This window comes from Lactuca serriola, chromosome 9 (assembly GCF_051521515.1).
Source record: "Lactuca serriola cultivar US96UC23 chromosome 9, Lser_US96UC23_V15, whole genome shotgun sequence".
Lineage (NCBI taxonomy): Eukaryota > Viridiplantae > Streptophyta > Magnoliopsida > Asterales > Asteraceae > Lactuca > Lactuca serriola.
This window is the reverse complement of record NC_136416.1, coordinates 53,288,912-53,305,402: the sequence shown is the minus strand read 5'-3', so window position 1 is coordinate 53,305,402 and position 16,491 is coordinate 53,288,912. Positions and strand designations below refer to the sequence as shown.

Sequence of the window (16,491 nt, the reverse complement as noted above, 5' to 3'; positions counted from 1 at the left end):
CAAGACTACAGAGCGACATTTACTTTTGCTAGTTCTATTCAGTGACGTTTGTCTGGACTTTAGATTTAAATTTCTTGTTTTGGTTTGTGGCAGACATTGTCAAACCAGAAAATCGGTTAACCAGTTAGGTTTATGTTCAAGACAGCAAACCAAGAGTTCTGTAACAATCTATGACTACACCTACTTGTAACTTGGTTTCATTAATAAAGAAATACGCAAGCTGTTTTGAAGAAACATGCCACAAAGAACAACAGAACAACCAAAAGCATTGATACATAACCAAAATCATAAAAGATAAATCCTGTTGAAGGAATCTATCAAATCACAACATAGCAAGAAAAAACCGAGACAGCTAGAGACTGTACACAGCATTAAAGTACAGAAGGAGCTTCCATGGATTGTTGTTTTAAAGTTCAAACACGACCATCCCACAAGGAGTCACCACAACCCTCATTGCCATTGGTAGCAGATGTCAAGAGACTGCGGACATCTTCAGGAGGGTTCAACCCCAGCATAGCAGCTCTCTTCCAACGATCCATTCTCTTCATCCCAACACATGGCCCATACGCCATGTTCATGTCAAACTGCCTCAACACCTCTTCCCTTCCATCATCACTCTCTGTCATTTGTCATTACACAAACAAGTTACTTCATTTCATTTACAACAAAACAAACTGACTCTACAACAATATAATTGATACATCGGAAGCATAGGTAGTGTTCGATTTCGCAGTCATAATTTTTGCCCTAAATGCAAAATCCATGGAAGAAGAAACTGTGAAGTGTGAAACCCTAACTACATAGAAAGAAACCGATTTCTAGAGGATTTTTCTGGCTTAAGAATGATCTACTCACCTTTGAGATCAAAAGAGCCATGGGCGACGAGAGCAGGAGGTTGTGCACTCTTTGCTCCGAAACTCGCAACATTTTTCGACTTAGGCTTCGATTTGTTAGGTGGAGGTTTGCTGATCCCTGCATTCTTCTTCGTCTGCTTGTAAAATCCCTTCATGCTTGCAGAGGACGCCATCTTGATTTTGAAACCCTAATTCTCTGCTTTCTGATTTTGATTTTTGAAATTTGAATAACCAAATGGGGAGAGATGTGGCTTATAGATATACGACCGTTTCTGTCAAGGTTTTTACATTTACCTCCCCATTAATTAGAAAATGTATAGTTATTCCCTTTGTGTTTAGAAAAAGTAAATGCTTAACCACTAAAGTTTGAACTTCTACAAAAAGGCTTATTATTTTGCATTTGTATTTACGGTTAATTGCTAAAAAACTAAGGTTGTAAACTTGTTAGGTGTTAGCTAATCAATTGATTGGGAGGGATTAACCGATCTAAATGGAGATTAATTGGAGACCTTGATTCATAAAAAAAAAAATATTTAAAAATAAGTATATATCATAAAATATCAAAATTTGATTCATTTGATGCACAGAGATACATCAAATATGTATATACGTATTTCATTCTTTAATTTTGACAATTTTTTAGATTTGTTGTCTTATTTTGATTTTTTTTCAAAATAATTTTGACCATTTAACGTTTCGACTAATTTTAACCGCCTAGTCCGGTTAATAACCAATTTTGACCAGACACACCTAATACGACCTATTAGCATTTTTCGTAGGCGGATGTAGACTACCAAGTGATTAATAACCGATTAATCAGTCATCTGAACCGATTTTTACAACATTGTAAAAAAAATAATAATAAGTACTACGCCAAAATTCAATTATAATGAAGTGGTCATTGATAATAGCAACCTACTCTACAAGAACTCTCAATTATAACAACATTAAAGGTAATTGGTTATTATATTGCAAATAACCTTTTGGTAGCTTGTTATAAGACTATGTTTGGCAGACTAACCGAAAAGTTAGTTGGTAGCTGAAAAGTTAGGTGTAACACCCAAAGTTTGGAAAGCCAAGAAAAGAAAGAAAACCCCAATCTTAAGGGGAGACTCGGCGAGTCCGAGCGGGATCCGGGTTGAGGTATAAGCGACCGAATCGGCGAGTCGGCCAAGGTGACTCGGCGAGTCTGGTCTGAGCAAGGAAAACCCTAAATTCGGGACTTGGAGCTTATTTAAACGTCTCATTCTCTCCCCTAGGGTTCCTTTACTGCCTCTCTAGCACATATCACTAAACCCTAGCCGCCATAATCGTTTTGGAGCAAGATCTACCCTTAGTGAAGCTTTTGGAGCTTGAGAGAGAAGTTAGTCTTTGTGAAGCAAGAAGGGGGCCTTGGATCCAGAGTTGGGGATCATTTCTGAGCATTTAAAGGTAATAAATCGTTACCTTCCCTCTTTTGTTTAATATATCAACCTTGGCTATGTGATTTGGGGATTTTATGCCATGCTTAAGAACTATTTCGAGTTAGAAGCCTAGGTCTGAAGTTGCTACTTCAGATCTGAGTGTATCTTGGCCTGGAAAGTCATAAAGCATTTGTTCTTGGGTTGATAGTGAAGCCTCTTTGTCTTAAACCCTAGTTTGGATTGTTTTAAGCCTAGATCTCTTGATCTACACGTAAAGTTTGCCACTTTACGTGGGGGATAGGCCTTAGAAGTATGGATCTATGAGTTGGAAGCCCTGTTTGGCTCGAAAAGCCACTGCATGGATTAAGGACTGAATAGACTCGGAGAGTCCTTCGAGTGGACTCGGCGAGTAGCTTGATGATGAGGAGGAACTCGACGACTGGGATGAACAGCTCGTCGAGTCGGATGAAGTTAGGCATGAACTCGGCGAGTTGGAAGAACAACTCGACGAGTTGGTTGAAGATTGCCTTGGGCTCGGCGAGTCTATTCTTGGACTCGGCGAGTCAGGTCGCGAAACCCCAAACCCTTCGAGTTGAAACTCGAATCAGCGAGTCGGGTGAAGACTCAGCGAGTTGGACAGGTCAGGACTCGGGAATAGTTGACTCGGCGAGTCGAGTCGCGAATAGAAGGACCCTGAGCATATGAACTCGGCGAGTTATTAGGTGGACTCGGCGAGTAGGGTTGACCTGGAAGGTTGACTTTGACCAGGATTTTGACCTTGACTAGAGTTGACCTAGTTGACCTTTGGAGGTCAGTTGGACTAAGTGTTATTTTGGCATTGGTAGCTCGAGGAGCTAGTGGAGCAGCAGTTCGGAGTCAGAGGTCAAGTAGCAGTCAAAGGATTAGCAGCATCAGTTCAGCAGTCTCAGGTGAGTTTCCTTCCAGTAGGAACGGGTCTAAGGCCATAATGCCGGCCCGTTTAGCTAGTAGTAGTTTCCAGATTTGATCCGATGCAGTAGTTAGCATGTTTGATGCCTTCGTGGCTCAGACAGGAGTTATGTGTTATGTGATCCGGGCTACGGCCCGATGTAGTATATGTATGTTCATGCTAGTGGATATGTTTATGCTATGTTCAGTCAGCTTCGGACTTCGGTCCGATGTAGGGGACGGGGGTCTGACTTCGGACTTCGGTCCGATGTAGGGGACGGGGGTCCCAGTCAGCTTCGGACTTCGGTCCGATGTAGGGGACGGAGGTCCCAGTCAGTTTCGAAGTTCGGTCCGATGCAGGGAACAAGGTCTCAGTTAGTCCGGACTCCGGTCTGATGTAGTGGGCAAGGCCCAGTATGTGCTTTATATGTTATTGTGTGGTATGTGGTAGATTGGGGGAGCTCGCTAAGCTTCGTGCTTACGGTTTTCAGTTTTGGTTTCAGGTACTCGGTTTTTAAAAGAGGAGCTCGGGAAGATTACAGTGCACACACCATAGTCAGTTAGCCTGGGAACGTTTGACTCTGATAATGATATTATGTTTTCAATTAATACTCGAGAAATTATGTTATGACTTATGATACAATTTTCCTAAATATGATTTTAGTAATGTTTTTAAAGAAATTTTTAGTTGTGATTTTTGGGTCGTTACAAGTTGGTATCAGAGCCTTGGTTTGAGGGATTCGGGCGCACTCCCGAGTGTGTCTGAACTCAAACTAAGGAAGTGGTATAGAATTTTCAAGAGAAAAACCATGGTTACAAAAGGATTTTGAGAAAAGAAAACAATTTTAGAAAAAGTATAAAGAAAAGAGTTTTAGAAAAAAGCGAAAAGAGTTTTGAAAAGAGAAAAGGGTGTGGTGCATGCAATCAGCCGAGCTCAAGTAAGTACTCCCAATTTACCCATGCAAGTTATGTTATGAGTATCAGTATCAGTTTCAGTTTCAGTTTCAGCTTCAGTAGAATAGCATGCTAGAATAGGACTAAGGATCTAGGATGATGCCTTATGTGCCTGCTTTATGTGTTTCAGCTTGATAAGAATTTCATGTTAGTAATGAGTAGACAGTAGTAGGATAGCCTGTGTAGGTTATGCCTGATTGTATGAGCTTAGCATTGTATGCTAGTACAGTTTCTTGTTATGAGAATAGTTTTGCCTGAGCATGTTTCCTTTATCCGAATGTTGCTTGCTTTATGCTTTGTGGGACTCTGAGTGATGGGAGTTAGCCATTAGGTGAATACGTCACACCACATGTGATCAGGGTTGAATAATCTCAGAGTGCTGGATTTGGCCCTATTGCGCAGCTCTTGTTTGAGTCCAACCATTGTAGGGACGAGTCTTTTACTTGAAGGATTATCTGAGCCTCGTCACATGTGATGGTATTCAGGTGGTGGCTAATTGGCATTACAAGGAGGCCTTCAGCAGCTGAGGACTTTTTGGATAGAGTCAGAGGTTCCCTAGGGCAAGCCTAGGATGAGAGTAGCAGAGATCAGTAGAAGAGTAAAGGGGACTTGGTGGAGTTGAGGTAACTCTTGAGGAAAGTACGGATAGATGTGGAAGGTAGTATGGGCCCGTACTACTGAAAGCAGAGGATCCGTACTCGATTCAAGAGGGGCCAAGACAAAAACCAGGGAACTAGTAGACTGTGTGAGAGATTCCGCAGCAGTAGTGTGTAATTGATCAGGAATTGTTATATTTTCAGCATGGTGACATTGCGCGAGCTACCAGTTGGCAGTTCAGGTGCCGGGGAGGGATCTGGCTCGGGCTTTAGAGCCAGGCAGCTTGATGATCAGATGAGGGATTTCATTTCCGCAGAGATCAGGCGCAACATCATTGATCAGACTCCAATGATTTTTGGTTCGGTTAGAGAGGCCATTGTGGAGCTCATGGACAGTCATCTTGAGGCCTTTAAGGCCGGGATAGTTTCAGGACATATTGGGGCTCGTCTAGATCCCGATTCTTATGAAGTTCGGGGATCCATCAGGGGGAGAGATCCTATTTCTAGTTTTTGCCATCAGGGGACAGGAGTAAGTGGGGCATCCTGTCTCCAAGAGAGACCTCTGCATGATTGGATAGTTGAGGAAGTTTCGCGAGCCATACGCGAGAATCTGCCCGACATGGTCGTGAGGATCACTGATAGATTGATCGAGAGGCTCCAGGATCAGACAGCTGTTGTTCAGTCGGCGGGCAGGGAGTCGGAAAGGAAGAGGAAAATGGATGAGACTCAGGTAGCCTCAGGTTCGGGTAAGAGGCCCAAGGGTTCGGATTTGAGGACGAGGAACTATCAGAGCCGCAGTCGATGCGGGAAGTGTGGAAGGGCGCACATGGGTGTGTGCAGGCGTAGAAGTAGTGGCGATGCTGGATGTTTCAAGTGCGGCCAGATTGGTCATTTTAGCATAAATTGTGTTGTTACCATCGCCCAGGGACTTGATCCGCTATGTTTCCATTGTAGTCAGAGGGGCCACAAGAAGGCCTACTGTCCGAGTTTGTATACAGCAAGGCAGGTGCCAGCTCCTGTCCCTGAGACTTGGAGAGCCACCAACGGACATCAGGGCCGGGCAAGGGCGCCTACGGCTCGAAGCCGAGTTTTCCGGTAGATTTCAGCAGGGATTCGAGCAGCACTAAGTGTTGGAGGTATGTATCTTTTACCTTCTTGTCATCTATTATTTGTGATATTATTATTAGGTTGCTGCATTTTTATCAATAAGCTTAAGTGTTGGGGTATTGTATTACCTGCTTGTGGTTGAGTTTTATGCCATCTGCATACCTTGGAATTTGAATGGTGAATTGGAGGTCGTCCCCTCTAGATCAGGTTACTTCGAATTCAGTAACTGTAGCATGTATGTGTAAGATGCAGTAGTGCCTTACTACTTGCGGAAGGCGTTAGTCGGGTAATGGGGATGAGCACCCCAAACGCAGAGTTTTTAGTGGAGTAGCTAGTGGTCAGTAAGGAAGTGGTTTGGGGATGAGCACCCCAAACGCAGGTTCTCGGAATGTAGTCCCTAAAGCAAATACAGTTAAGGATCGAAGGGTGCTCAGTCAGATAGCAAGAAGGGTGCGGATCTGGTAAGAGTTAGTTGGAGCGCTGGCAAGGGTAAACATCGGCGGACAGCATATCGCCCTTTTAATGGAAGGAAGGTTGGAAATCCTTTCGACCAGTGAGCAGTAAGGATCTAGCCGAATCCAAGTGGGGGAGAACCCTCCGAGTATACAAGGATAAGAGCCACGTAGACTCAGAATGAGTGCGCAGCCTCTGAGAAGAAATGATAGTAGCATAGTGATCGATGGATTGAGAAGTTCAGAATTGGGAGTTCGAGGACCTTCCCAACAGTTAGTTCATGTAATCGAGATGGTTAGAAGCTGGTTGAGAATCCAAGATTGGAGGACCACCTGTAGGGGCTCAAGTGAATCGGAATGAGGATCCTGAGAACGGTTAGCAAGAGATGTTTTCGTATTAGTAGCCAGTGACAGAGTCAGCATGCAGGATTGTGTAGATTCAGGAGTTGGGAGTTTGGAAACTTCCCAACAATAGCTTCTTGTGTCCGGATTAGTAGACGGTTGGTTTGGGAACCAAGCCGAAGAGTTCCTCGACGAAGCGCTAAGTATATTAAGGATATAAGATGTCGAGGATGATGCAGTATTCAAAGACTGAGGGCTGGTTTTGAGAAATCAAGATGAGGAATCACTAGCGGGACTAGGGGTAGTCAGGATGTCCTCGGGATAGTAGTAGTAGTGTTGTAAGTCTGCGGGGGTAGCCGTAGCATTCACTAGCAGTCAGATAGTAGTAGTAGTGTTGTAAGTCTGCGGGGGGGGGGGGGGGGGTAGCCGTAGCATTCACTAGCAGTCAGATAGTAGTAGTAGTGTTGTAAGTCTGCGGGGGTAGCCGTAGCATTCACTAGCAGTCAGATAGTAGTGGTAGTGATGTAAGTCTGCGGGGGTAGCCGTAGCATTCACTAGCAGTCAGGTAGTAGTAGTGGTGTTGTAAGTCTGCAGGGGTAGCCGTAGCATTCACTAGCGGCCAGATAGTATTAGAGAGTTGTAAGTCCGCGAGCGTAGCCGCAGCCTTTATCAGATTGGTAGGTAGCATGAGCGCGTGTTGGACGCGGGAAAGCAGTAGTACCCACCAGTTTGGGTGCAGTAGTGAGTATATGGGAATCCACGGGTTAGATTTCGGATTTCCAAGTATTTCAGATATGGTTAAGTCGGCGATTTGTCAATAGATCATCGCCTCAGTTATGAGATCAGAGTAGTAGTGGACCGTTGGGATTCGGGTATGTTAAGGGCTACCGTCAGTCTGGGAGCCATCATATTGTTAGTCGTGGAATTGATGATGTCAGGATGTGACGTAAGGAACTGATCGGTGGATCGGGAGGTTGTTAAAGTTACAGTGTCAGGATGACTGGTGGAAGCTAGTTCCAGAGGAAGATTTCGTTTAGAAGTTGTGGGAAGCAGCAATTCAGTCAGTTCAGTGGTTCAGCCGGTTCAGTGATTCAGTCAGTTCGGTGTTTCAGTCAGTTCAGTGTTTCAGTCAGTTCGGTGTTTCAGTCAGTTCAGTGTTTCAGTCAGTTCAGTGTGTTTCAGCCAGTTCAGCGTTTCAGCTAGTTCAGTGTTTCGAGTAGTTTAGTGTTCCAAGCAGTTCAGTATTGCAGGCAGCTCAGCGTTTCAGATAGTTCCAATACGAGTAGCAGAGTGGATAGAACAATTATAAAGAGTCGAGGAATCTTGCGGAGTCGCTGGGAGCGACTAGGAGATTGCGATGGAGTGTAGTGACCGGTAGGAGTCCGGTAACTCAGATATTGACAGAATAGTTGGACCAGGGAGGTCTCAGTGCATCCGGTAGGCGGATGAGGGGTAACAAAATTCTCAGTCGGAGGAAGTAACGTTAAGAAAATTACGAAAAAGAGAAGGATTCAGTATGTACCAATAGTAGTGACCAACACTGTAAGTGGCTGGAGTGATGGGCAAAAGGGGGTGTTAGATTTCCCAGGCAGAGAGTTGGAGGCAGTTCGCAGGGCAGTTGGTCATAGCAAACTTCGAGGACGAAGTTTAGTTTAAGTGGGGGAGAGTTGTAACACCCAAAGTTTGGAAAGCCAAGAAAAGAAAGAAAACCCCAATCTTAAGGGGAGACTCGGCGAGTCCAAGGAGGGACTCGGCGAGTCCGAGCGGGATCCGGGTTGAGGTATAAGCGACCGAATCGGCGAGTCGGCCAAGGTGACTCGGCGTGTCTGGTCTGAGCAAGGAAAACCCTAAATTCGGGACTTGGAGCTTATTTAAACGTCTCATTCTCTCCCCTAGGGTTCCTTTACTGCCTCTCTAGCACATATCACTAAACCCTAGCCGCCATAATCGTTTTGGAGCAAGATCTACCCTTAGTGAAGCTTTTGGAGCTTGAGAGAGAAGTTAGTCTTTGTGAAGCAAGAAGGGGGCCTTGGATCCAGAGTTGGGGATCATTTCTGAGCATTTAAAGGTAATAAATCGTTACCTTCCCTCTTTTGTTTAATAGATCAACCTTGGCTATGTGATTTGGGGATTTTATGCCATGCTTAAGAACTATTTCGAGTTAGAAGCCTAGGTCTGAAGTTGCTACTTCAGATCTGAGTGTATCTTGGCCTGGAAAGTCATAAAGCATCTGTTCTTGGGTTGATAGTGAAGCCTCTTTGTCTTAAACCCTAGTTTGGATTGTTTTAAGCCTAGATCTCTTGATCTACACGTAAAGTTTGCCACTTTACGTGGGGGATAGGCCTTAGAAGTATGGATCTATGAGTTGGAAGCCCTGTTTGGCTCGAAAAGCCACTGCATGGATTAAGGACTGAATAGACTCGGCGAGTCCTTCGAGTGGACTCGGCGAGTAGCTTGATGATGAGGAGGAACTCGACGACTGGGATGAACAGCTCGTCGAGTCGGATGAAGTTAGGCATGAACTCGGCGAGTTGGAAGAACAACTCGACGAGTTGGTTGAAGATTGCCTTGGGCTCGGCGAGTCTATTCTTGGACTCGGCGAGTCAGGTCGCGAAACCCCAAACCCTTCGAGTTGAAACTCGAATCAGCGAGTCGGGTGAAGACTCAGCGAGTTGGACAGGTCAGGACTCGGGAATAGTTGACTCGGCGAGTCGAGTCGCGAATAGAAGGACCCTGAGCATATGAACTCGGCGAGTTATTAGGTGGACTCGGCGAGTAGGGTTGACCTGGAAGGTTGACTTTGACCAGGATTTTGACCTTGACTAGAGTTGACCTAGTTGACCTTTGGAGGTCAGTTGGACTAAGTGTTATTTTGGCATTGGTAGCTCGAGGAGCTAGTGGAGCAGCAGTTCGGAGTCAGAGGTCAAGTAGCAGTCAAAGGATTAGCAGCATCAGTTCAGCAGTCTCAGGTGAGTTTCCTTCCAGTAGGAACGGGTCTAAGGCCACAATGCCGGCCCGTTTAGCTAGTAGTAGTTTCCAGATTTGATCCGATGCAGTGGTTAGCATGTTTGATGCCTTCGTGGCTCAGGCAGGAGTTATGTGTTATGTGATCCGGGCTACGGCCCGATGTAATATATGTGTGTTCATGCTAGTGGATATGTTTATGCTATGTTCAGTCAGCTTCGGACTTCGGTCCGATGTAGGGGACGGGGGTCCCAGTCAGCTTCGGACTTCGGTCCGATGTAGGGGACGGGGGTCCCAGTCAGTTTCGGACTTCGGTCCGATGTAGGGAACAAGGTCCCAGTTAGTCCGGACTCCGTCCGATGTAGTGGGCAAGGCCCAGTATGTGCTTTATATGTTATTGTGTGGTATGTGGTAGATTGGGGGAGCTCGCTAAGCTTCGTGCTTACGGTTTTCAGTTTTGGTTTCAGGTACTCGGTTTTTAAAAGAGGAGCTCGGGAAGATTGCAGTGCACACACCATAGTCAGTTAGCCTGGGAACGTTTGACTCTGATAATGATATTATGTTCTGAATTAATACTCGATAAATTATGTTATGACTTATGATACAATTTTCCTAAATATGATTTTAGTAATGTTTTTAAAGAAATTTTTAGTTGTGATTTTTGGGTCGTTACATTAGGTGATAACTGAAAAGGTAGTTAATAAGTAAAAAGCTAGCTGACAAAAAATAATGTTTGGTAAATACTAGTTGATAAACTAGCTAGAATATATAAAATGACATTTAGAAGAATATGTTTTTTATAATTAATTAAGGGTATATTCAGAATTATTAAAAAAAATCATGAAAAAGCTACTCTAGTGCTATATTTGGCTTATTAGTTGAAAAACTAACCGATAGCTGAAAAGTTAATTGATAAAAAATGATGTTGAGTAAAAAACAATTGCCATCTATAGATAAAGAAGGTCGTGTTTGAAATTTAAAACAACAATCCATGGGCCAAACATAACCGAAAGAAAAAATAAATTAATTTATCAGTTTGTTGTGACATGTCAAACACAACCTAAATAACTTTCTGAAACTCTAGTTTACCAATTACTTTTTGGTTAATTTAAAAAAACTCGAAAAATAAACTAGTTTAGAAGTTTGTTGTGATGCGCCAAACATTGCCTAAATAGATTTTAAAATATACTTCTATGTTTTTCTTAATATTATATTTTTTTTTATCTTGCAAATAACTCCCACAAAATTGATGGGTCAAACAATTTGAGTAACAAGTCAAAATACCTTAAGTATGGTTGAAAAACTATCTTAAAACAGATACCAACCTATTTTTCTAACAAAACTATTTAAGAGGTTTTACTTGTATGTAATAATAATAGACTTGAAATGACTTTTGATCAGTATGACTTCTGTTCGTAAGTTAAAGTTGGACTTTGGTAAATAATAAAACATAAGGCATTCGTTTCTACATTTTATACAACATTTTCAATAAAATACAAAAATACTTCATCCATCATTTATAAATAAGTCTACAAAAAATGTCACAAAATTGAGTTGAATTAGAGTCCAAAGGCCACCCTCTGCACATAATCAGGCCGCCTCTTGCTAGGCATCCGTAGCAGTCCTGTAATCTGAAGTTCCGTTACTGCCCTGCAAAATCGTGCTCTGTACAACATCATGTTAAGGATTTCAAACAACTTCCAATGAAAAATCCAAGGGCAAAATGGTCATTTTAAAATAAAAAGGATACTGAATTGATGCTTCTGTTATTTTCTTCTGAGGTTCAATAGCAGTTTTTCTTTTCTTAGGCGATGGTGAAACCTTTGACCTGTTTCGGTCTTTGACCGTTTGTTGACCAACTATTCCTCTAAAAGATTGATACCAATCATGCAGATTTATAACATCACCATACTCTTGAGCCAAACTATACCTGTTCAAATCAATTACAAGTAAAATCTAAAAATCATTATCAATTTTAAAAAAGTAATAAATAATATTGTAAGCAAAAAAGCAGCTTACATTAGTGTTGTGTCATGCATTGTTGATATTGGGGAACTCCCACTTTTGGTGCTGCAGCAGCTACACTTGATGAAGGTGTGGGCCCCAAGTAGATCAAGTTGGATTCTTTTTCTAGGGTCTCCTAATAAACCCTACAATATTATTAAATAAAAAAATAAGAAAAAAAAATTACAGATCAAGTAAATTTAGTAGAAAAACATTTTCGCACGACTTACAGCCTGTAATTTGTCGACATCTGTAAAGCAGACGATGTCATGAAAAGGAATCGACTCAATTGGCTGCATATAATCCCTGCTTCATAAATCATACACAAACATTATTATTAATATTTAATATTAAATAAGAAATTAAATATTTGAAATAAGATTTTACCTTGCCATGTGACTCATAACTACAGCAGCTTTCTTGTTTAATGCGGTTGTACACTTATCAAAATTTCCAACATTTCGAATTGCTTGTCTCCTGTCATATTTTAATAAAATAAAAAGTTGGTTTCATAAGTAAATAATTAAACATCATTTATCTTTTTTCTTTTTTTAATTCTAAAATCTTAATATCGATTACCTGGATCTTATTGCTGTTTCTTTCAAATTATTATTCTCTAACTTCTCTTGTGACTGAAGCTCCTTTACTTTCTCATGGATCTAGAATGAATAAGAGTATAAGAAAGTGATATAGTAAAACATAAGCAATGTACTTTGAAAAATCTAAACAATTATAGCAATGTCATTCAAATTCAAACAAAGTATGTTGCAATTTCTTGCATTTAGCCCTAGAAATTAAAGATGAAATTACATACCTCATTAACACCATCTGTAATTTTATTCCATTTCTCAAGCAACTTAAACAAGGCAACTGGTGAGAGGTCCCTGAGTGATAACATGATAATTGAAAATATTACAATGAGTTTTATAGCTGTAACAAATGATATTATTCTTAGAGGTTAAACAGAATAAGTACAGAAAAAAAAAAAGATATATGATTTTATTATTTACCTTATTTGGCGGATTGTGTGGCCAATTAAATCACCTTTATGAATTTTAACTGATTCTCCATTCATATTGTGATTCCATGAAGACCTTTGATGATCAGGTTTTGACTCCAAGTAATCAGAATCTCTCATGTTGCAAAGCTTTGGATCCAATGCTTCATAATACAAATCCAACAGTGTGGTTTTATGATTCTTTCCCACTTCATGCAAACACTACAAGAGATTTTACCTTTCCAAAGTTTATAAAATATACAATAAAACAAGGAGAAATGAAGTGTTTATATCATTCTAATTCTGTAAAATACCAAAACCACACAGCTCCACAAATCCAGCACTTCCTTCATTTTTGATGGTCCTCCCAAACAAAATTCACTTTTTGTTTCAGAAAGTCTCCTTGCAAGAGGATTGAAAACATAACTTAGCACAAATGACAAATCCATTCAATAGTTTTTTTTTTAAAAAAAAAAAAACACAAAATTACATGAATATCTTAAATACCTCTCACAAGATGGAAGTTCAAGAGCTTGATTAGGCCATGAATCTGCCAATGAAGTATGTTCATCAAGTAATCCTTTCATTGTGAAGCTTATAGGCTCCATAAGATAATGCTGGACAATTGCCATCTGTAGAAAATTTGTTCATAATCAGCATTGTATACTAAAAGTCTAAAATACCCTTTCTAATATAGTACAAAACCACCAACCTTTACAGCTCTAATCAAAGAAGTCAATGTTCCATCTTGTCTCAAGAAGCAATTTCTTATGAAACCTGCAACCTTATGACCGAGTAAGAAACCAGTGCAAGGTTTTACAAGGACTGCTTCAATGATTGCATCCAATCGGTCAGCTGGAGATCCCAAAATGAACTTGAAAAGAGACAGGTGTTGAATTGTCTTGGAAGAAAGTATGCTTTTTGAAGCATCAAGCATTGTTGCAACTCCCATGATTAAAATCACTGGGATCTTAATCACCCATTCACTGTTTAAAGCAAAAAATAAGCAGATATTGAAGTATCAGTGTGATGGAATGCATTTAGAATTGTAAAAACTGAAGCAGTATATATACCTTAACATGAGTATGAAATCAGAAAGTACAGGCTCACTGCATCTATCCATGTCTTCGATAATAACAACCACTGGGTGCTTAAAATTCTCTTTCTCCATATACCAAGATGCTAATATAGATATATCGGCTGACTGTTTAGATAAGTAGGTTGAAGAAGCATTATGAAATCAAGAAACATTGAAAGAATTAAGGATTTGAATATAGGTAAAAAGATATTACATCAATGCTACCCTTCAAAATCTGCCTTGATAAGCTTCTCAAACAACCACCTACACCAGTCTTGGGTGAAAAGTCAACTGATGAGAGGTTAGCCACATGGCAATCATGGGAGTTCAAATGTACACCTAGATCCGCAAATGTCTGAAGATCATCAACAAATTCCATGTTGTCTGCAAATTAGTGGTTGTTGATACTCAGTCCTTACATGAACAATGAAAAATTGATAACTTATAGCAATTGAATTTAAAAGGAACTTACTCATTACTACTAGGGCAGTATAAAGTTGTTTAGCTGTAACATCGGTTACAATGGGGTATGAACAAGTGGCTTTGTTGGTATCGGGCCTCCCATTTGAACAAATTGAATCAAAGGATTTGTGGACCCAGCTATCTATCTCATTGAATACATCAGCATTCATGTTGTGCATACATTCCTGTATTGCCAAATGAATGTCAAATTATAGTCAGCTCTTAGCTGCATGAAGAAGATACACCCTCTTGTTTCTTTACTTTCTTTATTGTTTTTATGAGGAAAATTACAACAGGGAGATAGAAGAGAGGTCAACCTTAATGGTTGATTCAATTGTCATCCAAGCGTTGTGGAAGTTTTTCATCCTCAAGTTCTCGTGCGACTGATCATCGAGAAGTTCAGCTTCATGATTATTATCCAATGATGCAGACAAGTTAACCTTAACGGATCTACGAGCCTTTCCTGCTGATTTTTTAGCAGGATGTTGACGAGGAGAAGCTTTGTGGAGCACAAAAAATGGCTGTAAAAGCAAACAAATAATCCAACATTAACTCTTCATTTCAGAAATTAAGATAGAGAATAAGAATATTACAACCTTGAGATCGTTATCGGAAATATGGGGGAGCGACAAATCATCCGTTACCGACGGTGCCATGTCTAGCTCTGTTAGGGTTCTTCCTCCCCCGTTCTCGCTTTACAGTATGCAATTTTAGCGGGAAAATCACCAGGAGACGGTAGTGGACTAGTGGATTTTGTTGGGCCCAAACTTTTTGTTTAATGTTTGGGCTTTGTTTTAGATCTAGTTAGGGAACTAAAAAGGGGCTAATGCTAAGGCCCATCCTAATATTGTATCTTTCTCTTCCCAGAACTCCTTGCTTGGCTAGCGTGCTTCGAACTCGATGTCATGTAAGATTAAGAGTAAATCCCACGAATGGTCATGTTGTCTCGGTTAATTTGGACGTTGGATTTCTAATTTATTTTTTTAACTCAGAAGATTTCTATTGTTTGTTTTTGTTGTTTGGTTCTTGTCTTATCTAAAAAGACTATTTTGCCCTTAATTTTTTAATTTATTTAAATAAATGCACTCACAACCCCACTTCCACCTCACATTACCTATCCAGGTGGAAGTGGGGTTGTGAGTGCATTTATTTAAATAAATTAAAAAATTAAGGGCAAAATAGTCTTTTTAGGTAAGACAGGGACCAAACGCACAACAAAAACATACAGTAAGGACCTTCCAAGTTAAAAAAATAATTTAAGAATCAAACGTGCAAATTACCCCAAACCATAAGGACCAATTATGTAATTTACTCTAAGATTAAAGGATACCTATCATAACTCCTAACAAAGGGAATAAGGAAATCGGATCAAGACAAGTCTATAGACAAATCAGACAAACCTAGCATCTATGGCAAGCAACTTGTGGTAAAAGTTTTCGAAGAAATTAAGAACGACTTGATATTTTTTAGGATTAAAATGGAAGGTTTGGCGTCTGAATATGAGGAATTGTTATAAGCGTTGAAGGTCAAGATTCAAAAAAAAATTAAGGGTAAAATTTAAATTTTAGGATCGTTTTATGGTTTAATTTTATCGTATTTTTTATGGTCTTGTAATATTATTTTTATTTTCAATTTAAATATTATGGTTATATTTAAAAAGTATGTTTAATAAAGTTATATTTGTTTTTATAATTATTAAAAAAAACTCAAAAAAATGATATGAAATTATTTTGGTGCAGTGATGTTGTAGCACCTGGTTTCCGGTACGTAAATCTTATTTGAGTATTTTCCATTTTTAGCCTTGGACTCGACGAGTCATAGGTCCGACTCGTCGAGTGGAGACAGGACCCCGGGACGCGTTTAAGTTGGTGACTCGGCGAGTCCATATTCCGGACTCGACGAGTCGCCGCTGTTGGATGAAACCCTAAGTTTCAGGGGTTTGCACCCTATTTAAACAACATATCCGCCCCAAGCCAGCCCCCATTTCCCCCCAGAGCTCCCAACCCTCGTTCTAAGCTTGTTCATTGAGAGTTTGAAGCAATTGTTGTGTGTTCTTGAATGTTTTGAGGCAAAAGGGAAGTAGATCAAGAGGAAGGGAAGGAATCCAAGCATCTTTGTGCTCTCTCAGCAGTTCCTTTGAGGTATAACCCGTTTTCCCCCTGTTTCTATGCTTATTACTTCATTTAATTCATTATTGAGCCAATCCCCAAGCTTGTATGTGCAATATAAGTCGTAGTAGGTTGATTGGCCTTTAGATCTAGGCAAGATTGAGCTCCAGGAGCTCAGATCTGTTACCTTTATGGACCCATGTTGCTTGTTCACCCTAGATCTATCATTTTGAGGCATTTTGA

The 16,491-nt window shown here is 40.6% G+C and overlaps 2 protein-coding genes across 3 annotated transcripts; both read right to left on the bottom strand.

The window, feature by feature from the left end:
• Positions 1 to 253: 253 nt before the first annotated feature.
• On the bottom strand, positions 254 to 1,090 carry POLD4 (polymerase delta 4). Its single transcript, XM_079022712.1, has 2 exons — positions 856 to 1,090; positions 254 to 619 (listed from the first exon to the last, which is right to left on the bottom strand). The coding sequence occupies exons 1-2, from the start codon at positions 1,025 to 1,027 to the stop codon at positions 414 to 416; spliced, it is 378 nt and encodes a 125-aa protein (XP_078878838.1). The 5' UTR covers positions 1,028 to 1,090; the 3' UTR covers positions 254 to 413.
• Positions 1,091 to 11,015: 9,925 nt separating this feature from the next.
• ORC3 (origin recognition complex subunit 3) lies at positions 11,016 to 14,858 on the bottom strand. 2 transcript variants are annotated; one of them, XM_079022777.1, is made up of 16 exons: positions 14,737 to 14,858; positions 14,458 to 14,661; positions 14,151 to 14,325; positions 13,893 to 14,062; positions 13,674 to 13,804; positions 13,313 to 13,586; positions 13,108 to 13,232; positions 12,915 to 13,002; positions 12,614 to 12,822; positions 12,418 to 12,487; positions 12,183 to 12,262; positions 11,991 to 12,080; positions 11,834 to 11,909; positions 11,619 to 11,749; positions 11,350 to 11,529; positions 11,016 to 11,264 (listed from the first exon to the last, which is right to left on the bottom strand). In XM_079022777.1, exons 1-16 carry the CDS (start codon positions 14,794 to 14,796, stop codon positions 11,159 to 11,161), a joined length of 2,169 nt encoding a protein of 722 aa, XP_078878903.1. In that variant the 5' UTR covers positions 14,797 to 14,858; the 3' UTR covers positions 11,016 to 11,158. The 2 variants fall into 2 exon arrangements, with proteins under 2 accessions (XP_078878903.1, XP_078878904.1); XM_079022778.1 differs by having other exon boundaries at positions 12,915 to 12,999.
• Positions 14,859 to 16,491: the final 1,633 nt, after the last annotated feature.

What these genes read in the sequence shown, in the direction of transcription:
- POLD4 (XM_079022712.1), bottom strand. Translation starts at nt 1,027, where the DNA reads ATGGCGTCCTCTGCAAGCATGAAGGGATTTTACAAGCAGACGAAGAAG. An exon ending in TGGCTCTTTTGATCTCAAAG is followed by an intron (nt 620 to 855) that starts GTGAGTAGATCA and finishes GACAAATGACAG; the next exon opens with AGAGTGATGATGGAAGGGAA.
- ORC3 (XM_079022777.1), bottom strand. Translation starts at nt 14,796, where the DNA reads ATGGCACCGTCGGTAACGGATGATTTGTCGCTCCCCCATATTTCCGAT. An exon ending in TACTGCCCTAGTAGTAATGA is followed by an intron (nt 14,063 to 14,150) that starts GTAAGTTCCTTT and finishes ACTAATTTGCAG; the next exon opens with ACAACATGGAATTTGTTGAT. An exon ending in CTTTGATTAGAGCTGTAAAG is followed by an intron (nt 13,233 to 13,312) that starts GTTGGTGGTTTT and finishes AATTTTCTACAG; the next exon opens with ATGGCAATTGTCCAGCATTA.